Source organism: Typopeltis vanoorti, chromosome 3 (genome assembly GCF_054136105.1).
Source record: "Typopeltis vanoorti isolate ZY-2024b chromosome 3, IOZ_Tvanoo_1.0, whole genome shotgun sequence".
Taxonomy (NCBI): domain Eukaryota; kingdom Metazoa; phylum Arthropoda; class Arachnida; order Uropygi; family Thelyphonidae; genus Typopeltis; species Typopeltis vanoorti.
This window is the reverse complement of record NC_143551.1, coordinates 122,595,741-122,622,997: the sequence shown is the minus strand read 5'-3', so window position 1 is coordinate 122,622,997 and position 27,257 is coordinate 122,595,741. Positions and strand designations below refer to the sequence as shown.

The 27,257-nt window shown below is 34.3% G+C and overlaps 1 protein-coding gene across 1 annotated transcript; it reads right to left on the bottom strand.

Annotated features, from left to right (window-relative positions):
* LOC150108531 (acidic mammalian chitinase-like) lies at nucleotides 1–26,882 on the bottom strand. Its single transcript, XM_090415958.1, has 7 exons — nucleotides 26,758–26,882; nucleotides 23,556–23,743; nucleotides 16,137–16,397; nucleotides 11,660–11,769; nucleotides 9,812–9,929; nucleotides 5,232–5,417; nucleotides 1–348 (listed from the first exon to the last, which is right to left on the bottom strand). The coding sequence occupies exons 1-7, from the start codon at nucleotides 26,819–26,821 to the stop codon at nucleotides 64–66; spliced, it is 1,212 nt and encodes a 403-aa protein (XP_090272084.1). The 5' UTR covers nucleotides 26,822–26,882; the 3' UTR covers nucleotides 1–63.
* Nucleotides 26,883–27,257: the final 375 nt, after the last annotated feature.

The window sequence follows — 27,257 nt, the reverse complement described above, 5'->3', positions numbered from 1 at the left end:
AAATATGGTATAAGTTTATTCTTATCAAAATGTACAGCTACGTGAAATACTTAAGTCAAGTATTTATGGGCAGCCCGCATTACTTGGAGCTGTTCCCCGTCCAGTGAGCCCGTAGTTCATGGCATTCAGGAATGGATATTTTATCCTGCAACATCTTGCTCCCACATCATCCATGGATATGTCCCAAACCATTACTCCACCAAAACCGTTATTCTTCACCCACTGGGCCTTGTCAGCAGCATCTTGAGGATCATCGTAGCCGACCCACTGATCACCACTGAAGGCATACGGTCCGGCATCAGGATCCCGTCTCTTGGTCCAACCTTGGTTTCTAAGTCTCATACATATCTGAAAGAATAAAAACAATAACCCAATATTTTACATACACATTTTCCGGAAAGGATGCTGTCCCTATATTAGTATACTACAATAAAACGAAAGATAGTAAAAGTTCTAAATGATATTTTAATATTGCTTATTCTGTCTTCTATTATAAAAAGCTAAACAAATGAAATAACACTGATTATTTATACACGTAGCTCGTATTTCTATCAGTTGCCTTAGTATGCATGTATGTTCCCATAATGCAAGCACCTTTTGTCTACTTGTATATGAGATAGATACGACTTCTGCATTACTTGAACCTTGGTATCTCTCCCGGGCCTGGCTTCCACTGAAGAGACCTCAATAAAGATCGAAACCAGTCTGGGAGAGTGGTCCTTCCCATTATGCATTGCATTATACACGTCCGAAAGGGGATGTGCTTTGCATTATGAGATACATACTAAGACAAGTGATACGAAGTCATCAGCCTCTACATACAAGTAGCTCAGACGTGAATATATTTCTCGCACAAAACTTTGTTTTGCTTACTTGGGAAAAGGATTAAAACCAAGTATAAAACACATATATTACACCCAAGAATTATTCAAATCATTTATTTCAATCAATATACTCTCCCTCAGCTTCGATACAGCGTTTTTGGCACGGTCAATTAATTCCTTAAATGAGTTTTTTTATATCGGTTTTTGGAATACTGTTGAGGGTCGTGGTTACTGCTGCTTGAACGTTGTCAATGGTATCGTAACGCTTTTTTTCATCGGCAAATGAAGTCGGGGGAAGAGTCACAGGGTGCTAAATCAGGTTAATACGGCGAATGATTCAACACACAAACTTTGTTTTTGCTCAAAAACTCTCTCACAATGTTTGAACGATGAGATGGTGCATTATCGTGCAAAAGTGACCAGCTGCCTGTCTCACGATATTCATGCCGTACGCGACGAATTCTCGCAATCAATCGCTTCAAAACTTTGGGATAAAACTCACCATTGACCGTTTGGCCAGGCGGAACCAATTCTTTGTGGATAATGCCCTTGGAATCGTAGAACAAATCAGCACTGTCTTTACTTTCGACTTCTCCAAGCGACTTTTTTTTTCGGACGCCAGAGTTCTGGTGGTCTCCACTCAGCACTCTGGCGCTTTGTTTCGGGCTCATAGTATGTTTCGTCACCAGTAACGATCGTTTCAAGGAAGTTTGAGTCCTTACGGACTCAAAGAATTGAACACTGCAAGGACTTAATGAGGTCCTTGCAGTGTTCAATTCCATACATTTTTTAGTCGTCGGTCAACTTGTGGGGAACAAATCGCGATTTCAATTTACGAAGGCCCAATCTCTCGGTTAAAATATCGTGTACAGTTAATTTTGGAATCCCCAATTCATCTTCAATCAATCTCACGGACGATTTCGGATTTTTTTTGATGAAATCAAGCACTTTTTGGATGTTAACTTCGCTCAGTCCAGTTTTTGGAGTGCCCCGCTTTTCGTCGACCTCAAGCGTCTCATGACCACTTTGAAATCGAGTAAACCACTCGTAAACTTGGGTACAGTATTCATCACTCTATGCTTTTTGAAGCATTTGATGCGTTTTGGTAAAACTTTTACCAAGTTTAACACAAAAGTCGATCGCAGCTCTCTGTTTGAAACCTCATTTTCCGACCGTTCAAATCACACTGTCACTCTTGGCACTATTACTCGGCTTCTAATGAAACAAATGTCATAAGCAGTTGATACAACACTAATGAAGATTGCCACTTTCGACAACAAAAAGATACAATAGGTGGAGCCACTAGTTTCTTCTATTTTCGAAAGTTCAGTTTCATTTTGGACAGAGGGTGTATATATTTATTTATTTATCCCACACAAGGGGGGTACAAGAACCTATAGCACATCAGTACCATATGTGAGGTGCATTGAGGATTGAGAAAGAAGAAACCTATTGACATTCAAGAGCTGTAGGTTGAAATTGTAGGGAAACACATCATGGGGAAGGCTGTTCCAGAGATAGATGGAACAAATGAGGAAGAGGAGAATCAGGTTCGATGAGTATGCAATTGAAAGGTAAAAGGATGTTCGACTGCAATTGCTCTTGTTTTAACAGGAGGAATTTTAACAGCAAGTGGAGGAATGATGTTTGCCAAGTCACTGGAACAGTGACCATGGAAGTATTTGTTAAATAGACACAGATGAAAGATTGTGTCTATGAGATAAAAGTTGTGAGCCTGTGAGGGGAAGGATGATCTAGGAGCCAAAATGTTCTCCTCTAGACAGCATGAAGAATATTTAAGGAGGCTTCAGGGGCATCACCCCAAATGTGTGAACGGATTCTAAGCATGGGCAGATTTGGGATTTATATAGATTAGTAGCTGGATGAACGTAAAATAGCTTTCTGAGTGTAAAATAATGCCCAGTTTTTTAGAAAGTTCATCCTATCTGGTGATATGTATTACTGAGGAAGAGCGAAGGTGAACTGAGTTCCCTTTTGCCAGAAAAGAGGCAGGACTGCGTTCTAGTGGAGCAAAAGTGACTAGGTTATCATTTCCCCCACTGAAGGATGGTATGAAAAATCAGTGTTCAAGGAACTGATTACAGAAGATCTTGATGTAAGGGATGTCTGGGAACTACATGGTTTGTCAAAAGAGTAGAATAAGTGGAGGGTGCTATCATCAGCAAAGTTATGGATTGGATTTGTAGTGATTGAGAGAGGGTCATTTATGTATAAGAGAAAGAGGATAGGCGAGAGAACGGAGCCCTGAGATACTCCTGCATTAGTGGCAAAGCGAGAATAGAGAGGGTGTCCACCATGACACACAGTGAACGACCAGAGAGTAAACTGGTTATCCAGTTACAGAGGGTGGCAGGCAGACGGAAGGAAGGCAGTTTGCAAAGCAGGCCTTGAATTGCTTGAAAATGTAGAGGGCAACAGTATGTTTTCTCCGAACCTTTCCATGGCATGTGTCCAGTTATGAGTGATGTAGACTAAGATATCAGCCGTGGATCTGGATTGGAGGAATCCATACTGGTGATCACTGATTAACTGATGAGTTTCCACGTAGTGAAAAAGTTGACCATTGATAAATGTTTCTATTATTTTGGAGAGGATTGAGGTGATGGCAATTGGTCGGTATTCTTTTTTCTCACTTTTTGGAATGGATTACATATATGGCAATTTCTATGAGATTGGATGGGTGCCAACCGAGTACAGAAGATTGAAGGGACAAGAGACAACAGGTTAGCTCTGGAGCACAATGTTTGAGTACAATACTTGTAGGTAATTCCTTATACTCGCCTGAGTTGTTATACAAATCATTCCAAAATGATACTGTTGTTGATTTTTCTTTTTATTTGAATTTCCATTAAGGTAAATTTGAGATTTGGTCAGCTAAGTATTGAAAACAGCCTACTGTGTAATGATTCAAAACTTTCCATATCTATTTCTTGAAAAGGAGATATTACGAAAGAATTAGATTAAAAAAAAAAAAAAAACATTCTTGAAATCTTGCATTCATTTCAGTGTTTAAAAACAATCCGTAATTTTCTTCTCAATATTTGTTCGAAATGTTCTGTTAGATACCGTATTTATAAAACGATTTAAAGAAGGAAAAATTCGAAAATCATCACGCTCAGCTTGACAAAGATCATTTCAGATATTTTAAAGTAAGTTTATCAATTATAAACATCGCATCAATAATTGTCACTTGCTTGTACGCCGTATTTATGGCACTCAACCTTCGTAAAAAGTCGTTTAAAAATAATATTAAGCCACGCGCAACATATTATTTTGCAATTTTTCCACTAAATCTTTATGATTAGATTCCAGTATACTTAAAGCATTTTCATACAGTTCAAAAGACGCTGAACCAGGTTCAAAACTTAAACCATCTTATGTGATTACGAGATTAAGTTGATACGCTATGCGTTTCATTATTCCCGCATAACTCACTAAATTTATTTAGTAACACGCTGTTGGTATTGATTGCATTTAGAACTCTCTTTTTGCTCTATTCTAATATTAGAACTATATTTTTGGTTGATAAGGCATCTCTTCATAAGCAACACAATGCACGCGAAAAAAATTTCATTGGGACGTTTTTATTAAACAAACATGAGTACATAAGCAAACTATGATATTTAAGCAAACAATTTAAGTCAGTAGTTACAGTTATTTTCCAATAAAATACAATTTATTCATATTCTCGATGCTGCTTTTAACAATGAACGCAAAATCTTTTATTTTTTTAAATTTTTAAATTTAATTTCATGTTCTTTAATTACTTAGCTCGACTGGCTTCTGATACATTCGTATTTGCAACTAATTCATCATCCAATAAAATAATATGAAAAATTCATATTTCTAAGCCTCTGCATCGCTTAGAGGAGTCGACAAATATCGGCAAATTGTGGGTATTTAAAATAAATCTACCATGTTTTTTAAAACGCCGGTACTCTGAATGAACAGTCAAGTCTCATACCGTTGACTCTTGCTTTTTTTAAGAGTCCATATTATATTTTATTATTATATCAATTAATTTTTATTGAAAAGTTAGGTTGGTCGATTGGTAGAACCTCTGGTACTAATGGTTCAGTTAAGTAAGTTTGAGCGTGGTTAGTAGTTAGAAGGGTACCAATCGTTCGATGCTGTTGGCACACTCTCTCTCTCGATGAGTCTTTGGACTCCCTGGAGGTGTCAAATAATAATAATAAATAAATAAATATTGATATTTATGTGTCTGATGGCCCATTCGGCCACCAGGTTCTGCACTTGAGAACCACTGGTTAAGACACATCGCATCTGCGTCTCATTTCGAAGATTTTCATTAAGTGAAATAAGGATCTGTTACTAGATAATTATTTATTTATCCAAAATTTCTTTTCGAAGAAATAGTGTATGTACCTCATAGAAACCGAGAAAACCACCTTCTTTGGTAATTTCTCCAGCATTTCCAGTTCCTCTGGCTGAAGCATCAAGTCCATTTTGGGAAGAAGTAGTCAGAGTGAAACTGCGCCCATAAGCTGGAAGACCCATGACTAGTTTCTGCTTCGGAACTCCAATACTTGCCCAGTGATTCATGCTATCCACCTAACAAAAAATAAGTAAATAAAAATAAAAAGTAGTAAACATCTTTTAATTCTAATCTTTTAAAAATAGTAATAATGAAATAAATAAAACTGATTAATTCTATTAACCCTAAAATGTGGTTATAATATGTACTCATTGATGTTCGGTTCTGACTACATCGGATTTTGGCATATATTATTAGGATTACACTTTTTTAACTGAAAAAAAATTGGAATAAGCAAACGAAAGAGCAAACCATGAAGAAAATCTGGCAACAGATAAAGAACAAAATAAGGAAAAATTAATGGATCATTTAAAGGGGAAATCTAATTATTATCATTATTATCATTATTACTTGTGTAACAAGGTACACAAGACTCTAACTAGCATCTTTTTGAAGAGTACAGGAAAATCTGCTTCTTCCAAATTGACAGGAGATAAAATTGCAAGAAAGCCTCTAAATTTAAGCTATTGAAAAAGATAAAAAAAAAGTACAAAAAATCGTACAAAAGTGTGATCTCCCACGATGAGTCCTTGAACTCCTTGGACATGTCACTAATAATAATAATAATAATAAAATATATATGAGATCTATTTCTACCTGGTGGTGAGATGTCTCATATGTCGGTGGCGGGTATTTCTTCTCAGCAAATCGGGTTTTTCACATTATAGATTGCAAATTGATCAGTACTTTTTCCAGTGGGACATCTTCGACATCCACTGAGTTACGGGAGGAGCATGTATGAAGTACGGGTGATGTGGTAGGTTATCAGTATAAAGTTTCTTAAAGATCGGTTTACTGCTGCGAAAGTAGTTAGGGCAAGGAAACAATGATCTAGCAAATCTATTTTCCTTAAAGAATAAAGAAAATAAGCTGTTAAAGTTACTTTATTCTTATTTTACGAACACTATGTAAGGTATGAGCAATATTAAATACTTATGGTTGTGAACAGTGAAGTTTATCAAAGGCTGACGTATATTAACTATCGAGAGGTTCCCTTCGGCCATAGTATCGTTTGCAATGCTGGGTTATTTCACTTGTTTCACTTTCTACTTTAGTTACATAATACAAATGAAAAACTACAGAAAGAAAAAAAAAAGTGTAGATATAGCACATCTTCAAGTTTCAGACCACACCTGATCTGTGTCGAAATTTTATCGCAGACTCGAAATGATAGTCAAATTCATAATATTAGTAATAATAAACTTTCTACCAGGCATCCGGTATGACTATCAATGGCATTCATTCTGTCTCGTGAGACCCGGTACGGTTTGCAGCAATTGTCGTCGTTAAATACTACCTCTACCATATTCCCCACATGAAGAAGTCATAAAAGATGAGGTAGTGGGTAGTAGGAAACGCAACTCGAGGACTTTTTTTTTTTTTTGCAAATGTAATGAACGATGGAAAATTCTTACAATTCAGAACATAGCTAAGTATAACCGAAGATGGGACTGTTGTTTCCCCAAAGAATACATATTCGCAGATTTTTCAAGAGTTCATTGCATAAAACACATTGATTATAACTATCGTGCATCTTATGAACAATGCTGCGGAAAATGTTCAATGCTCCAATCCTGCTTTGATGAGTGTATTGAACATAAAAGTACGTTGCATTGTGGTTACTGATTTCGTTGTGGTTTCTGATTACAAAAGACATCACGTTTTCTGGAACAGCATCGCCATGATGAAAAGAAAAATAAGAACCTCAAAGCCATCATCATAAACTTATCTAGTTAGCTGGCTCCATCTAACGGTAGATTATTGCTTAAAATTTGAAACTTGAAATATGATCCACCAAGATATGTTTAATTTGAAATTCGTGTTTCACGTGGTTTTCTATATATAGTATAATAAAATTAGAAGAAGGTTTATGAATAATTCTGTATTTTTAGCATGAAAGTCCTGCGGTTTTAAATCTCGGCAGAATAATTATAAATTAACAAAAAGACGGTGAAACTTTTTTTTGATAGGAAAGTAAGATTTAAGTCAGAAAGAAATTGGATGAAATGTTTCAGCCAAACACGAAGACATTTCTTCTTGTTCAATTAGTGGCGAAACTGCCGAGCTTGAGCCATTTTCAAAAACTTTCACTTCACGCATTTCGCGATGCTTCGCCACTTTGTTCAGTGGAAAAATTTAAAGTATGTAAAAAAAAAAAAAAAAAAAAAAGGATGGTGTAGAAATCAGAAGAAATACTGTATATGTGTAATAATCGATATGAAGTATCTTTTTAATGATCCGAGATAATCATTATAAAGCGTTTTCCAATAGAAAGTTTTGTGAGTAGTTAGTAGGTTTGTTCAATAGTATTTGTGAATAGCGTGCCAGAAATTTCAACCCCTCCCCCCATAAGCAGCTATTAAAAAAGATAGATTTTTTTACGATTATTATTGCTTAATTGAATAGAGCACCCACCTTTTTATGTTGTAAAATATCAATGCATTATTACCTGTAAGCACATATCATTATTTTTTATTATACTGCATCATCCATTAGTATAGCTTTACACTAACTACACTTACTATACACAAACAATATTCATTACAATGAATATCGTTGCTCTTGTACGATGACAGTCATACAAGTATATCAGATAATTATACCCGAACCGCATCATCTCCACATTAATCGGGTAACAATCCCTTACTAACTTGTACGCCATATCCCCTTGTAGGTGATATCCCCTCTCCTTCTTCAATTCACGAGGCTCTGCAAAGTGAATTCCCTCAAACTGTCTTCATATCCTAACTGTCTCCATAGACCCAACGCCGACTTAACGAACTTTCTCAAGAACCTCTCGAATATATCCTCAGTCTCCCTTGAAATCCAGGAAACCAGATCTGTGCACAGTAATTCACATGCAGTCTGATCAAGGTCATATACAAGGGAACCATAACCACATCGTTCTACATGTTGGAGTCCTCCACATCTTTGCCATAATCTGTTGTGATATTCTCATAATATTAACGATGTGATCCACAAACCTCAAGTCTGTCCACTACATAGATAACTCATCTCTTCCATCTCCTTCAAAATATATCCATTAATTGCATATTCTGCATCCCAAAACTTGCTTACCAAATTTCAAAACCTGGCACTTTGCAACATTAAACCGACAGCTCCACTCACTTGTCCACTCAAGGAGTTAGAAAATTCAGAAACAAAAAATGTAGAAGCAAAGAAACAGATTTTTTTTATGTTTGAAGTAGAAGAAAGCCATGTATATGTTTTATTGCTGCCTGTTTTCTTGATAATCTAATGTTTGCTTTTGTGAAATGTGCAGATATATTAATGAAAACAAATTTGTTCCAGTGACATTTGTCCTTTTCTGTCCCACATTCCTCAAATTTTCTTCCTTTTCTTCTCCTCTTTCCAAATTTCCAAGTATTCGTTTAAGATGGAAGATTTATGTAACTTAAATTAAAAAGAATATGATTATCAGTCGTTGTCGTCTGAGCAATTCAGGTATAGGCTTTTATGTACTGTTCCTGCTCTGCAGATGAAGTTTGTCTTTCCATCTTAGTCTTGGACATCCGAGGTCTCATCTTCCTGTAGGTTTACATTTATATGCTAATTTGGGAATCCTATTATTATGCATGCTTTCTATGCGGCGTAGCCAATTTTGCTGATATTCTTCATTTCTTGTACGATGTTCTTTGTATCTAATCGTTTTCTTATTTCTGCGTTTTTCTTTTTATCTAATCTAGCGAGTCCCAGGAAAGGTCTTAGAAACTTCATCTGTGATGCTTCCAATCTTTGTCTGTTTATTTGTTTTAGAATCCTAGTTTCACTTCCAAATTTGAGAGATGGTTTAGAGGTCATGTTATGTAATCTTAATTGAGTTTCTTTAGTCATTTGTTTTCCAAAATTTATTTTAATTATGCCATTCATTCTATTGTAAATTTGTAGTCTTGCTTCCAATTGTGAATCAGTATTGTTCAGTATTGCGAGATTATATTTTCTAGGTATTTGAATTCTGTAACTTGTTCTATTATTTTATTGTTAAGCATAATTTTGATATTTTGAATAGTGTTTCTACACATTGCCATAGTTTTTGTTTTTGTTTCAGATATTTTCATTTTATATTTTTTTTTTGCTATTTCATTTAGATGGTTAGTTGGAATTTGGAGTTTATCTTCTGAGTTGAAATTAGTACTTGATCATCTGCATAAAGTATTCTATTTAGCTGTTTATTATTTGTTAGTTAAATTCCATCTTGGATAGTTGTTTTCCATTTTTTTATGATTCTGTTTATATGAATGTTGAATAGTATTGGGGATAAGCAGCAACCTTGTCTTACTCTTTTATTTATAGTTATAGGTTCTGATAATGTTCCGTCTGCAAATTTGACGCAAACTTTTGTTTCTCTGTATAGACTTTTTAAGTTTATCGAGAAACTCATGGTACTCACCACATTTTTGCCATCATTGCCGTCTTGTGAACGTCTTTTAAACTGAGCATGGTGTCCAGTCTTACCATCATAGGCTGCACGCATATCGTAAGTCATCACATTAATAAAATCCAAGCTCCTGGAAAAATAAATAAATGAAAATTTTAAATCTCACAAAGAATCATTTTGGTGAGTACAGATAATTAGCCAGTCGGAATAGCAATATCAGGTGGTATTAGAATCTTTTTTTCATTCGTAATTTATTATATTTTTTATTCTATCAAAATGAAAAAATAAATAAACCTTCGATTCTGCATACTTATACAAATTGATGTTTACGATTTGAAATTTAGGCTAACTAACTGGATTCGCAACCCTTCCAGTTGTCGATCTTACCCTACAATATTCTATTATACTGAGATTTTTATTTATTACTTGACATTAAAATTCCAAGAATATTTTAATTCTCTTCCTCTTATTTTACTCTAAACTCTTATATCATTATCACAGTATATTACAACGAATACAAATGAAAATAATGCTCGTCGAATACTTAATTAATTACCTGTTGAGCTAACGGCCATTAAAGTTCAACTGTATTCATTTCCCCAACTTTAATTGATATTGGTAGACAATATTCTTTCTCAAATGATTCTAGTGACAAAAATGTAAAGCGGTGACATAATTAATTCCATTATATCGAAACTATATTTATGTGATTCTTGATGAGTTTCTATATACATATTTATGTTCTAAAAGAATTTGTATTGATTTATGTTTCTATCTTTCATCATTATCACTCACCCCTCTAACAGAACCACAATGAATTTGTTCATCAAACTTATGGAAGTGATTGGAAATCGCAGAATTTTTCTATCCTTAACTCGGAGTTTTCATCAAGCAAAACATCCAACGAGCCAGAAGAACATAAGCAGTTTACAGACATAATAAATGGCCTCATAGCCTAAGACGTATTAGTCGTAATTCCAAAACAATAACTGATAATGAGAATCAATGGGAGTATATGGGATCGGGAGACGATTATACTAGAAATGGAACGTCTATACCACGAAATGAGTCCAATGAAGGGTATCGAGGGAAAGCATAAAAGTTTTCATAGGCTTAGCAAAAGTTTTTTTAAATGGAGTGACAAACATAGTTCTTTTGCCTTGAAAGACTTGAGGAACGCCACCCTACATGACATCGCATTTTTTCTTTCGCTTATTTATATAGGGATACATAATGCACGTGGCATAAATCTGCACTCATTGAATACTTAAATATGTGCTTAACTAACGGCCATTAAATTTCAATGATATTAATTTTTATAATCATCGAACAAAATCTCAGATTCTTATTAACGAGGGTTAAAGTCATCATTCCCCATCACTAAATGCACCTCTACTTTCGCCAAAAGTTTTGTTCACACTCGAGACAGCGAGTGTAAACAAATATAGTTGCAGGTAACCAGCGTGAAGAACAGAAACTAGTAAGTAATAGGATAACATATAAGCAGAAGTCGTAGATCAGCGATCCTCAAATTTTAACATTCCATCTAATATTTATTCAAGTATTTTTGCCGACGTCATGCTTCCGTGGTGTCACACTAGTCGCACATCGCTCATTGTCTGTTCCTGAGTGTCGCCTTTTAGAGATACGCATGCTGAGAAATCGTCTGTCACGTTTTATTAGTCTTCGGTTGAGCGCTGAAAGTTTAGTTCAAATGCAATTTAAATAAATGTTTGTTTGTTTTTATTGAAACATGACTGTATTTTTAAAGTCATGATGTATTTTCATTTATTTATTAAAGAATATTGTGTAGTATATAAAAATCTATAAAATATTTCATGACAATATTGGTTTACTTACTGTGCTAGAGAAGCTCCATCATATGCTTGATCCACAACTGATTTCCCAGCAGCTACTGCGATAGTCAACTGCATCCGGGGAGATTGTTGGTCAAATAGAGTCCTCAATTCCTGTTGAAGATTTTTTTTTTTTTAATATTAGATTTCTTTAGATTAATGTCGAAAACACTGGAAATAGATAAGGAAAGTAAAGATACTAGTGTTGTAATGACGTGAAATAAAAAAGATGTTTTTGATAACACACTCGTGCGTCAAAACATTATAAACCACAAGTAGCACATTGGGCCTCCTTTGGCCGAGATAACCGCTTCATCCCTGTTAGCATTGACTCCACTAGACCAAGAAGGATATCCTGAAGTATTCTGGATCAATTAGACAGAATTATCTTGTGGTCAGCGACCGGACAGGGCACTGGTGTCTGATCCCACAAATGTATCAAGAGAATTATGAAGCTACCTCGTAGGCTACCAGGGGGAAAACACCGAATGCTGGGATCTGCTCCTCGAACCATGCATGCACATTGCGAGCTTTATAACATGTTTCTTTAACGAACACCTCCCACGTACGAATTAAAGTCTTCAAAGGGAATGAGAGGATCCAATATTGTTCATGAGAACAATCCCCAATTGGCCTAATTCCCGTCAACCGCGCAATCTGGCTGGTCGAAAACAGGCCCGCAATATTTTTTGGCTCATTTGCGTGTATATTTCGAATACAAAATAAATTAAATCATCTAATAAGCCTTAATGTGAGCCAAATACTGAAAAATCAGAAGGCAGATTGCAACTTAGAAACGGCTGCTTTACTGATATTATTTTTATTAGTGGTATTGTTGCAGCAATCATGATTTCAGAGAGGAATTTAGATTTTGAACAATTAACACTAGTCAATATCACTTCGTAATCCGACATATTCTAAAAAAGTACAAAAAGAGGCTATTTTGACCAAGTATCGTAAGTTTAACAACAATATCATTGAAGAAATGCTGTTAGAGGTACCTGTCCAGAGAAAGATAGCAAGTCTACTGCTGAACTAGTAACCTATCCTAAGGGCATTTTAATTACTCTCTAGTCCCATCAAAAGGAAGCCTGACAAATATATCATGAAAACAAACATAATTCTGGAAAAGGTAAACGAAACTGAAGAAGTCAATACATAATTAAAATTGTCACTTAAGTATTATTACATTTATTTTTTTTATTATTATTTTTAAATTCTTTGCGTTACCGTACCCTAAGACTAGGGCAGCAACTAACACGTACGCACGCGCGCGCACGCACACACACACACACACACACACACACACACACACACACACACACACACACACACACACACACACACACACACACACACACACACACACACACACACATTATTAATGCAAACTTTACAATTATATGTCGATGTTTAACCAACACCTTCACTACGCATCCTGGATTTGTGGAACGCATCTTCCATGCGACCAATGTTCCTTGAAGGGCTTGGAGGGAAAGCATTTTTATGTCTTGGGGCACTAAGACCTAACACCTGTGCATTCTTGTAGAATTTTACACACCACACGCCTCTATTTGAGATAATTACACCAAAAAAAGTCGGAAGAGAGCCATATTTTTCAGTACATATCTTCTAATCCCCGGATTAGAGGCATAATAATTTATCTTATCTTCATTCGCACAAACTAGATCTAGGTTCGACTTGGATATTCAGGACAACACTACCATCTCTTGATGCCAAAAGATCAAGCTTTCTTATATCTACCTCAGTCCTGATATTTGGATCCTTTCTCACTACTCATCTTTCTATTCTAGTCAGTTCTTTCTGATGGCACATATTGCATCATGTTTTTTAACTCTAATGTTGTGGGTTCTGAAACAACATTGAAATATATTTGTGTAATAGTCTCTCTCTGAATACAGATCCAGCCCTACACGAGGTGTCTGTATTAAAGAAGAGAACTGGAGGATATTCGTTAGATCCGCCTGAATATCTGCCCTATCTTTAGACATTACAGTTTCTCAGTATGATAGTTTTACCATTAATGTGCCATTTAAATCTAATTATTGAGATTAGTTTAGTGTGGTACCATCCTACGACGAGCATTAGACATGTGATGATAGCATTAGTGCAAATGTTTTATTCATTTTAATCGAAAATAAGCACATTTGCAGTATTATCTATTGTTTGTTTTTCCAGTTTTCGAACCAATACCATGGGTGAAAAGTATTTTATATGCATCCTGCATACATTACTAGAAATTCTATATCTTTATATAATAACTATATAAAGATATAGTTATTATATAAAGTAACCAAAGTAGTAAAATAAGATCGGAAGATTAATGTTTAAATAAATACTGTTCGTTTCAAGATATTCTATTTTCAGAAATGTCTGTGCGTATTCTCAGCCTTATTGTTCTCCAGTGATTCTGAGTTATTTGCATAGCAAATGCATGCCACAAGCTAAGTTTGTTACGACACATTTCATATTGAGGTAACATCATCGCACACACACCAAAGTTAATAGATTTCAATGTTTAAAGTAAAATCTAAAGAAATAATAAAATTAATTAACAAAAAAAAATGATAATTGGAGTTTAAAAGAAAGTAAAATGAACAAAGCGAGATTTTACAACTTTTCTGACTACTACATTGCTACTTGTTGTATGCAGGATTTAATTAACAAGGTAAGACTCAAAGGATGAGAACTGCTTTAGAGATATTTAGACATCGATACACATTTTACAGAAAACAAACAACAGAAATAAACTGTTGCAATCCTATAGCAAATTTAGTACAGTCTGTAAGCTATGTTTAGAAATAATTCAGTCAGCGCCGTCGCCAGATTAGATCGCGCTCTGAGGCAAACAATTAAATATCGCCCCTGATGGATTATAAGACAAAAATATGAGAAAATCTCCAATTGCTATTTTGTTTTTATTACAAGAGAAACATTAATGCAAAACAATCAGGTAATAATATTAACTAAATGTTTGCTCTACTGGGATGTCGCACAATAAAATGTTTATAAGCTCTTCTAAATTAAAATTATAAGCTATGTCCGCCTCTACCGATATAGTTGCTAGACCAGCCAATCTTTCTTGGAGTCATTGCTGTTCGCAAATAATTTTTAATCAGTTTAAGCATGGAAAAACTTCTTTGCGCATTGTTACGCTAACAGGAATTCTTAACAATATCCTTAGGGCGGTAGTTACGTTGGGATAAATTTCTACAAGATTTTGTTATATATATATATGATAAAATTTGGTGAGGACCACTTTTCTCTTGTATTATTTTTGAGTGAATTTTTAATTCTTCAAAAAAATCTAATGCATCTGCATCAGATGTAAAATATCTTGTTGCCCTAATACGGCGCCTACTGCAATATGACTGAAAGAGCGCCTTAATTAAGTGCCACCGTGAGGCAGGCCGCCTCTATGCTACACCCTGTCGACGGTACTGAATTCCGTAATCTTACTGACCAAACATTCACCTTTTGATACTTGAAGTATCAAAAGCTGTATCTTCATGGTCCTCATCAGTTTCCACTGATGAGACTTCAATAACAGTGTTGAAACCAGTCTGTGTAATGACTCTTCCCATAATGCATAGCAATATATCCGAAAGGAAATGTGCCTTAGTATCCATTATGGGATACTAAGGCGATTGATGTGACGCCTTTATACAGATGATGATGATTTCATAATGTTAATGGTGCAAGGACAGCAAAGGTCATACTGCGCCATATCAAAGGTTATAGCAGTACACAAGGTAAGACACAAATACAAACATCCATGGTGTTTGTATTTTGTTATTTGGAGAGTTGGTACGCTAACCACTCGGTCAACCAGGCCAGCCTCTATATTGAAGTAGCTTTTATCCTTTACCCAAAGTTAAACACAAGAACATAATTTCTTCAAGACATGGAGTTTTTCCAGTTACCACAAAGGAGTGGACGATATATGCAAATAGCTTGGGGCGCCTCGTTTCTGGTGGTAGCGAAGGAGAAGAAAAGAACGACACATAAAAGAAATCGAAGCAAAAGATAATAATGATTACGAATTTTAATTTGAATAACAACACAGAAATCCATGCGTATATTATTTAAATTTCAAATTAAGAACTTAAACTGGTATTAGTGAAAAATTACTTCATTTGATTAACAAAGCAGTATTCAAAAACTTTATATGTAGCAGTCAATCTCGTTTATTCCGAACTGTGTAAATAAAGTCCCTCCTACCTAAGGTATGGTAATATTATATTTTAAATCAAATTGAAATAAAGGCTAATATAGTAATATTAATCTTCAATTATATTACATTATTAATTCCTGAATATATACATATGATATGAAAGCGTCTCTAAATTAAGGTATGAAATATATAATAATGAGTAGTTCATTTCATAATGAAGCAAGTTGCTTCCATTTACATATATAAAATCAATACAGTACTTCGTAATAATTGAAATCCTACATACCCTCATCCAAGTTGCGAAATTTGCCTTATCAGAAGGTGCACTACCGCAGGCACCCTGCCAACAGTTCGGGTACTCCCAATCAACGTCGAGACCATCGAAACCGTATTGTTTTAGAAAAGGAACGACTTTCTGATTAAAATTTCTCCTCTTGTTGGCATCGCTAACTAACGCCGAATACTTACTTCCAGCACTGTCAGTCCAGCCTCCAAGAGACAGCAGAACTTTCAGCTGTGGGTTCCTTTTCTTGAGATCGTTTACTCGCTGCAGAGAAAGAGAGAGAGACGAGATAAAAACTGTTTCAATGAAACTTAGCTACATAAATATGAAAATAAATGAAACAACTAAATATTTAATGCATAATAAATTAATATGTATTTGATATGTAATATGTATTTGATTTGATATCTATGTAATATGTAATATGATAATTTTATATTCATCAGTCTCGTCTAAATGATAAAGCAACTTCTTTATCACTTATACATAAGGGTAAACCCACCTTATGTGACCGCTAATTCATAAGTAGTATAGAAATAGAAGGCACGACACAACATAAATAAAAAAATGAATTTTAATTAGGAAAAGATTTTTGGAAATTTTTCTAGTGTTTTTTTTTCTTTTTCTTGTGGGGGGGGGCCCGGCCCCTTCCCCCAACTGGATGCGCCACTAGGTAGATGACTTGTTCACTTCTCTGGATATTTAGTATACTGAAATTGCTAATCTTTTCAGATTCAGAAATGTGTTTATATTTTAATTTTTCTGTAACGTGTTTTAAGCGTTCAGTTTATCGAACTACTTTTCTAGTTGATGATTCAATGAATTTTATTATATTATTTGTAATAAAATTCATTGAATTTTATTACAATTAAAATTCAATGAAAAGAAGTAAGGAAACTAAGGAACATAAAACGCTGAAGCTTGTCAGTAAAAAGGCAGTAAATCTTTAGAAAGCGTTTTTTTTAATATCATTTTTATACGATAATTATAACATTTTACACCGTGTAATTTATACTGATATTAAATAATAATCGCTAAAAATTTTCCTTGAAATTTTAAATATATCGACCTTCTTCTCACATGGCCTGATTATTCACTATTTGATGTAACTCATCTATCAAATTGATATTAGTGTTGCACTAAAAGAGCCACTAAATGATGTTTTCAAAGGCTATCATAAAATAAGAAAAGAAAAAAAAAAGAAAAAAATCTGTTTATTAGGAACAGATCCAGATGACCATATCGTCAATCCTTCCAATATTAATGGCAAAATATTTATTGAGAAATTTAAATATATATATATATATATATATATATATATATATATAACTGTCAATTGTTTATTTAGAATATAAATCTTACGAAAAAATAAATGCTAAGAAGTCCTATGTGGCTTAGCAGAAGTGTCGTTCGCTTCCTCACTGTTAGGCCTCCCAAAGAAAGGCCTAGGTTCAATTCTAGATGGCGACTAGACGAATATTTTTAAAGCCTTTCTTGGACCAGTTCCCAAGTTAGTCGATGTCTGGCATGGGCAACGGTTTTTTCTTTCTGGAAACTCGGGTTTTTCGTTCTGTAAACTCAAGAAAATCGAATGTAGAATCCACAATATATCAGATAATAACACATTGGTGTTAGGGACCGCGAGATGGCAGCACTTATCATTATTCATCAGCTGCCGCTAATAATTGTTGATAATCTTCGACCAGCTATCTCTGATTGGCTACCGGTGAAGACTGAACTGCCCCCCTCAGTCTCCAAAAGTTTAGATAGGGCTAAAATGCGCTTACCTACTCCCCATAAGAGAATAAAAGGTGTTAGCTGATTTTTTTTTAAATGCTAAGAATAACTAAGAAATATTTCTTAACCACCCTTCCAAAAATTAAATCTCTATCTGCACTTATTTTGGACATATTAAAAGTGTTGTTTTTTTCCTTCAATTTTCAAAAGAAAAAAAGAAGCGGTTTCATCATTTTCTGATTACTTCATTTTTATTTATAGAAAACTGATGATCAATCCAAAACATTCATAATTGATTTGCTTATTTTCAAATTATTAATATTCACTCCGGTTTTGGAAACGACCCCAAACATTCATAACTATTATTATGAAAAATTAAAATAATTTTTAAAAAAAATTTTTTTTTAAAAAAATTTTTAAAAAAATTATCACTGGTCTCTCAGGTTTTCAAAAAATAGCCGATACTATCTATGAACCTTTTCTTCTTGTACATCAATAATTAAAACGACATTAATGCATTCTCTTTGAGCTATTTTATCGAAAAGATGGTATTTCTCTTATAGCAGAATCAAAATAACTACAGTTGTTTCTATATTGGCGTCGCCTATTTTCTAAAAATAGAGCTACAGTAATTAACTGAAGAAAATTAGATCCAGATATTTTATCTAAGAACTATTAGAGTGCATCAACTATTTTCTAGCCAATTTTAAAGCAAAATTGCTGTGGATGTTTTAATAAGATTTTTTTACCACACTGTTTTCATGGCGCTTCAGTCATTAACATAATCAGCTGAAAATAGTAAGTTGATACATTTAAGATCTAACAGCCACTGAGTGAGACAGTAGCTAGAATTCATTTACCGGTTATCATGAAAAGAAACATGGGAAGAAAGTAAACAATATCTTATAGAATATCAAGAAAAGACAAGTTTTAATGACAAAAATGTCATTCGAGTTGTTAAATACGCGTATTGGGCAGCCATCGGATTATTTATCATTTCGTCTTAGTTCTACATTGTTATACATTTCCTAGAAAATTTTCCCATATGAAGAATTAATCTTAAACTACAAAAAATATGATATATATATCAGACGATCATCGTCACTGTTTATAGAATTCCTGTATCATCTTTAAGATTCTGCTTCAAATTAAAAAAAGAAAAAAGGAAAAAGATAATGAAAGAAAGAAATGTAGCAAAAATACAAGACCAAGTACATGTCATTATTGTGTACTTTTGCAATACAACATGAGGACTACGTAGTACTCCACATTTCAAATACACAGTCCTAGATATGTGTAGTTAAAAGTTGATACCTTTTTAATAAAGCATTTAATTTATACAATATTTTTTTCTTGTGTGAATTTTATTGTTGCTTTTCTATCCCCCCCCCCTTCCCATTTCGAATACGACGATTCGGTTTAGATCAAGTTTCCCTTGTAATCCAGTCCTCTACCTGAAAACGTTGGATGCTTACAGACGATTGTTATTATATTACATCATTTAGCATTATATATTTCTCACTGCCGTGGAACAGTATTTTCAAGATTACAGTCTATAACTAACGCGTAATAAAATTTGTCGTTATACACACTTATGAAATGATATATAATAAAATCTTTACAACCAAAATGAACAATGTGGCATAATACAGCATTGAGCGCAGGACAGTTTTTCTTGTTGATTCAATGGTAGATTCTTTAACTATTTCTATTTTAGTTATTTCTTATGAGAATTTTTTTTCATTGTCTCACATTTATTGAAAGAATAATTATGTTGACGGAGATATCCGTTAAATACATGTGCGCTTTATAGGACCGATTCTATGGATTTATTGTGAGATGGATGATCTGTGCTTCCCAGATAAAATCGTTATGTTTAATTACAAAAGATCAATATTACACCTCGTATGTTGGAGGGTAGGAGGAAAACTCAGGTTCATGAGCATGATTTCCTCATGCTCATGAGCCTGAGCATGAGCCATAATATAGTAATGTGCGTTATCAAAGAACTGCACTGTTGTAATGTTCTGATGATGAAAACCATTGTAATTGCTCATGTTCTGTAACACACGCGAGATGTAAAATAAAATGCATATTTCTATATTAATTTTAATTAATCAATGGTTGTAAAGTTATCCTACGTTAGTACCTTGTAGCGGCTAGTCTAAGGTTGGGATTAAGACCAGACCGATCTACAGACCAAACATGGAACTTTTTTAAGCCACTAGAAGTCCCTCCAAAAAAGCAGAGTTTTGAAGAGGACATCCAAACATCCGAGTTGTAACGCTGCATAATGAATCTCTCAAAAACATGACTTCCCAGAGATAAACAGTTGCCATTGGCTGACCATCCTGTTATCCAAGGAACGTATTGAAAAAAACGACATTCAATACTGCTCAAGCGACATATCTTCACCTGAGGGAGAAAAACGCGAACTATTTAGCTTTCAAAAGATTCAAAAATCCCAACAAACCACTGTGTATCGACATAAATTCCATAAAGTGCATGATTTATATAATTACATTGCTTTATCTGCTGTTTTATGTGGGCTCCGTAAAACTTATCTCAAGTGTATGTCATATTGTTCATCTACATTATTATAATCTCGTGTTCTATTGTATTGCTGCACAGGAAATTACAATAACAGCACTCCTTGACATTTGTTGAACAGATGATTCATTTCATGATTCTTACAGACAAACAAGCTACTAAATTTGAACCAAGAATTATTTATTACGAATAATTAAAAAATGACTGAGTGATATTTTTCTCGGAACCACTTAAGAGTAAAAACAGCCACATGTGCCCATCAACGACGGAGAACGCGTACTATGTTAAAGATAGTTTAAAAGAAAAAAAAATAGGAATGGAAATGAATCCGTGAAAATAGTGTATTGCGTATATTCTCCTGTCGATTCAGCTGTGTTGCTGAAGGAAGAAATTTCAGCCTCAAGGAGAAATAATCCCCTCACGACTTCCATATAAAGCTGAATTACTTATCTTCAACTGAAAATCCATTAAAAAAGGTTTATTAAATAAAAAAAGCAAACCTGTACCCATAAAAGTAATATTTCAAAGGGAAGAAAATGAAACGTATTATTATTACTATTACCACACCCCCATTGAGTCCAAGAACTCATCATTGGAGGGCGTCTTGCAACATACAACTCGCCATCTACACTAACTAAACTTCACAATTCATTATCTATACTACGCTATCTAAGAAACTGCATAATCCACCATCTGCATACTGCGCCGTTTTTCCATTAGTGATATCTCTGTCTGTTAATTGCGCATGTTCTTTCTATTTCAAAAGTTAATGCTATTTCTATTATGTATGATATTATACCACAAAGAAATCAACGCATTTTTTTTTAGTGGAGAAATGAATTTTCTGTATTTTTTAGATTAGAAGCATATTTTTATAAGTATCTTCTTTAAAGTCTAATAACAGTTGCTCAGTCTTAACATCAAACCTGATCTTAATGGAATCAGAATGGCTACTCAGTTTACATTACTGAAACTCATATCCTCACGGAAACGTTTGCAGTATTTTGTTTTGCAGAGATAAAACCTGTAGCGTCTCCATTAGTCTTAAAGTCAAATAAAGTCCCTCTCGTTTTCAAATGGATTTTCAATCAGGTGTCCTTCTCAACTAAATGACATTTATTGATAGTTGTTGAAAGTTTTTCACTTGGTTACATTATAAATTAAAGATACCAAAAAATTATATACTTGGTTTAATTCAATATCCAAGTGTAAGCAAACAAAGTTTGCGCCTGAAGTATCTTTCAGGAGTGTGGAAACACGTGGCAAAGGTGGTATAACTTCTCATCACTTGCCTCAGTATCCCATAATGCAAAGCACATCTAATTGCGGACATGTATAATGCCATGCATTAAGGGAAGGGTTATTACCCAGACCAGTTTCGACCTTTATTGAGGTTTCATCAGCTGGAGTCAGACCCAGAGATGGTGATACTAAGGTGGAAGTAATGGAAAAGTCATATGTCCATATACCAGTTACCAAAAGGTGTCACACCTTATTATTAAAAATACTCTGGATTAGAGATAGATAGTTGTTGAATCTCTAATCCAGAGTGTTTTTAATTTTATTTATTTATTCGTATGGAGTTTCCTCCTTTTCTCCCCGTCTCTATTGGGGGGAGTTTAGCCCCCTCATGGGAGGATTAAGTATTTACGGCTGTAGAACCGTATGTTCACAGGACCGGTTTGCCTGTTTGCGGGATGAAAAATCCCAGATAAACTGCGGGGAAAACCCTGCTGTCCACGCCCAAGACCGGCTAACTTGGCTATGGCTGAAGAAGATCCTTAAGCTCCTCACGTCGGCGAGAAATCGAACCTAGGACACTCCTTCGCCAGGCATATGGTTGCGAAGCGCAAAGCCACTAGGCTAACCGCGCGGGCAGTGTTTTTAATAATAAAGTGTGACACCTTTTGGCAACTGGTATATGAAAATATGACTTCTCCATTACTTCCACCTTAATATCACCACCTCTGGGTCTGACTCCAGCTGATGAAACCTCAATAAAGGTCGAAACTGGTCTGGGTAGTGACTCTTCCCTTAATGCATGGCATTATACATGTCCGCAATTATATGTGCTTTGCATTATGGGATACTGAGGCAAGTGATGAGAAGTTATACCACCTTTGCCAGGTGTTTCCCCAGTCCTGAAAGATACTTCAGATGCAAACTTTGCTTGCTTACACTTGGATATTGAATTAAACCACGTATATAATTTCTTGGTATCTTTAATTTTTTGATATCGATTGATGCTAGAAAATAAACATACATATATATGAAAACAGTTAAAGCAAATCTTCGAGTATTTACATGTAACTTATCATTTTCTGTGCAATGGAAGAAAATATCACCGTTCAAAATTTCTTAAGAGGGGAAGGTTGAGAAAAATCCTTACATGCTCTCGATCTATTATCTCAAAAGTTAATACATGTTATATGTATAAAAATCAATAAACAGTTATAATGTACTATTTAAAAGACAGAATGAGAAGTTTTTATTCCTTCTTTATTTTCTTTTATCCCTTTCGGGTTTATAATAACTGTCTTTTCTTTATTATTTATATGCAATAATATATCTTGTGTTTAATTGTAAAAGCATTCCAACATGAAGATTGCCTTATAACGAATCGCGATATATATATATATATATATATATATATATATATATATATATATATATATATATATATATATATATATATATATATATTTATAAAAATAAATTTAACTGACTAGAACCCGAGAAAGTATAACAAAAACCTTTAATACATCACAACTAGTTTCATCGGTGCTCCGACTTCTTCAGGTGAGAAATAAAAACATAAGATATAAAATAACACGGTAAAAAATGAACTTTACAGCTTAATAAAAAGCAGAATAATAACAGTCATTATTAAGCTGTAAAGTTCATTTTTACCGTGTTATTTTATATCTTATGTTTTTATTTCTCACCTGAAGAAGTCGGAGCACCGATGAAACTAGTTGTGATGTAATAAAGGTTTTTGTAATACTTTCTCGGGTTCTAGTCAGTTAAATTTATTTTTATAAATGTATATATCCCGAGTAAATCCTAATTTCAACAACATATATATATAAAATTAACTCCTTAAGTTTCTCTTTATTCTGGTAGAACTTCACTTACTGTATAAAACTTGTTGTCGATATCAGCCCAAGAATCACTTGGTTGAAGTTCGTAAGTATTGGCATTGAGAACAGCAAAGGCGTAATTAATATGTGTACACAAATTCGGATCGATGTCTTCAGGCAGATGCTTTCCTGGCTCATTTCGATACCATGCCCAATTGATAAAGTAGCATACAACTCTGTTTTCTATAAAATATTGAATAAAGCACTGACTGAAATATTGCAATATGTTTTTTAAAATAAATAAATAAATATTTTAATTTAAACAATGGATTTTAAAAATATAAAAAATAAGCATAAAAGAAATTATATGAGCATTTTAGTTTTATATTCATTTCTATATTGCTAGAAAAAATAACATGTTTATAAAGGAATTTTTATAACATAAATTGAAAGTCAAACTGCTATTTTTCTGGCATCCTTAATAATAATTAAGGGGATACAAATCCCTTGTTGTTCAGCTGCCAGTAAACAAAACTCTAAGATCAAGAACAACGAACCTATGAGTTTCATATATACCGAAAAACTATCGGCGAATCCAAGTGTAAATGACCACTTGGTAATACAACACCAAGGCAACTCGAATCAAAGGTGGAGCAAGCTCCCTCACTATCCTTGATATTTTCTCATAATGTAAAAACACAGCCCCCTAGAGGATGTAATACTGTAATTACATTATGAGGAGAGGTCACTACCCAGACCGGTTTCAACCTTTTTTTGAGGTCTCATCAGTGAGTAGGTACACCTAGAAGATAATAACAAGGTTTAAGTGAAAAGAACTTACATACCTTTACTATTAAAGGAATTTTTAATTAGAAAAAAAGAAAAGGAAGAGAAGAAAACAAAATGAAATGAATGAAAGAAAAGAGATAGAAAGAAAGTAATGTAACGATAATAAAGGTTGAACATATCGTACTTTTTCTTTTTATTTCTTTTATTCTGCTTTGTTTAGTTTTATATACTTCACTTTCTAAATCACTGTTGCTCTTTATTTGACATCACTATTATTCTATTTTCTTTATTTTATTTATTTACTAGCATAATCCTTCTGCTTCTGCTTCTTCACTTTCTCTTTCTCTCTCTCTCTTCTCTTTTTTTCCCTTTTCCGTCATGTTTTATTTCAAAGGCAAAGGTGCACAGGATAGCCCATAAGTCACGAAGGAGTTTAAACATTTAATACTTTCTCATTTATGAATTAATTTTATTCTATTTTTGTATAAATATAGAACCCGGAGATTTTTTTTTATCAGTTATTAAAAACCACCTCATGTAAGTGCTTTCAATTTTCTGCTTCACAAAGAAGGTCCCTTTCTACGACATGTTCCATGGCTATTAACGTTTCTGGCTGCAGCTGCTTAATTTCTACACGAACGTTCTCCTTCAGGTAACCCCCATAGGAAGAAAACATCATGGACAATTAATTGTAGATCGCGAAATTATTTGCTCGCCAAAAATGTGCCTTAGGAGTTCCATTGTGGCTCTAGTGGTGTGGGCAGTGGCTCCATCTTGCTGAAACCACATCTCGGGTCTGTCTTCTACCACAGGTAGTACAAAATTTTCAATCGTGGCCGGATATCACTCCTCAGTCATCTTGAAAGGCCAGAGAAAGTAGAAAACGTTGAATATTTTCCTCTGCTTTCTGTACGAACAGGGGTCTCCGGGATCGCGTCATGTCACTTACAGAATCCTCTTGCTGGAAACGTTTTCAATCAAGCGACGAATCTTTCTTTCTAAGGGAGCGTTTCTGACACTAAAATGGCGGCGATTTGCTCTTTGTGTTAGAATAACCGAATGCCGATTTTCAAAATAAAATTGCATTATTTTGGGTTGTTGTTGGGTTGTGAACCTTTCCAAGATTAATTTCCCAAATAAATACGTGAATTGCACACGCACAATATTGTTAATCTGTTGTTTTTTTTTCTTTCAAATATTCTATTATTCTGTATTATTGTTACAATTAACACACGCTGTAATGAATTCCTCCATGTCAATTGAAGCAACTTATCTATCCATAGTAACTTAACCTTCCCCCTAAAGATCAAACTGGTCTTCTTTATTCCACTTGGCGTTTTTAATAAGTGAGGCGGTGATATCAAATTTCTCTCAGAAAAAAAAGAAGACTTCACTATACAAGAATGCCGTTTTACTGACATTATTGTATAGTGACATCATCGAAGGCTTATTCATTGTCCTTCGGTTGGAAAGACCTGGGTTTGAATCCTGTCTAGTAAGCGAAGAAACTATATAAGGGCTGAAGGGCTTTTCAGCTGAACGTGAGATAGCCAGTCTCATATTGGTTGTTACGGTTATTCGTTCCGCAAAGCAGGTAATCTGCAAGAAGAATACATGCAATTAACAGACATAATGTATTTCTAAATAAAGATTCCTAAAAAATAAAAAAATAAAAAAGTTGAAAGCATACGTTATTGAAAGCAAACTGTTCGAGTAGATTTGAAGTACACTCGTCTTAGAAAGACCTAGGCTTGATAATAATAATAATAATAATAATAATAATAATAATAATAATAATAATAATAATAATAATAATACAAAATAAAAAATAACTTTTTCTTGATTTTCAACTAGGATGTGAATTAGACACACAAACGGTTAGACGGTTACACAATAACAGCAAAAGCTTTACATTAAGTTACTAACAAATTATATAGAAATTCAAGGCTTGCTTTCTCCTTAGAACTTCACCCCCCTTCTGAAAACAAGCAAACCTGAATGAAAACCCAAGTAACTGAGGCACATAACAAACAGATAGCACATTGACTAAGTTACTGTGCAGTAAATACTCTAAAGCGAATCTTTTATGGCACCAGGACAATTTAGAAGTACTTACTGCCAGGGCCGGTTTTATCATTAAGCGAATATAGGCAATCGCCTAGGGAGCTAAGATTTCGAGGCGTCAGATTTTGCTACAATGTATATATTAAGACAATGTATAGGGGCGCCTAAATTTTCTTTGCTTAGGGGTATCAGATACTCTCGGACAGGCTCTGCTTACTGCAAGTGATTCAACTTAACTTTCTACACTGTTATTAAAATAACGGTGGAACCAAAGAAGAGTCAAGTCTCCAACATCATACCGATCCCATGATTATACATAATAATCGTAACAAAATATTGACGTACAGATATACCCAAAAGCATTAAAGGTAATCTGTAATGCTTTCCCAATGTATAGAACTTACCAGCTGCACTGCTCAATTGCAGACAAGCCAAAGCCAGAACCGCCAGCGCAAGCAACTTAATCATGGTGCTTCTTCAATGTGTCAAATGAGCAAAGATATAGAACGTAAAGGTTGTTTTATACTTTTCTATGTGAATTATCAGTAGCACAAAGCTGCCGAACGATCATGTTATCAAGACATATTGTTCTCCAATTTTTGTTATCTCTATTTCAAGATGATTGCGTATTCCACATACGCTCACAGACACCTGTTTCGCAACAGGTGTCTGTGAGCAGATAACTTTCTTTATCTGTTACCATAAAATGGTAACAGATAAAGAAAGCAGGTGATATGAAAAACTGAGTTTTTAATTTGAATACCAAATAAAGATGATACTCCAGATTGGAAGAAAAAAATATCGCCTAATTAATCTCTTATCAGATGCTTCAAAAAAAAAAAAAACTTTTCAAAATGATACAAACCAAAGTAAAATATAAACCAGAAGCAGACTGAAGAGAGAT

What these genes read in the sequence shown, in the direction of transcription:
- LOC150108531 (XM_090415958.1), bottom strand. Translation starts at nt 26,821, where the DNA reads ATGATTAAGTTGCTTGCGCTGGCGGTTCTGGCTTTGGCTTGTCTGCAA. An exon ending in TCGACAACAAGTTTTATACA is followed by an intron (nt 16,398 to 23,555) that starts GTAAGTGAAGTT and finishes CTTTCTCTGCAG; the next exon opens with CGAGTAAACGATCTCAAGAA. An exon ending in GTTTTCTCGGTTTCTATGAG is followed by an intron (nt 349 to 5,231) that starts GTACATACACTA and finishes TTATTCTTTCAG; the next exon opens with ATATGTATGAGACTTAGAAA.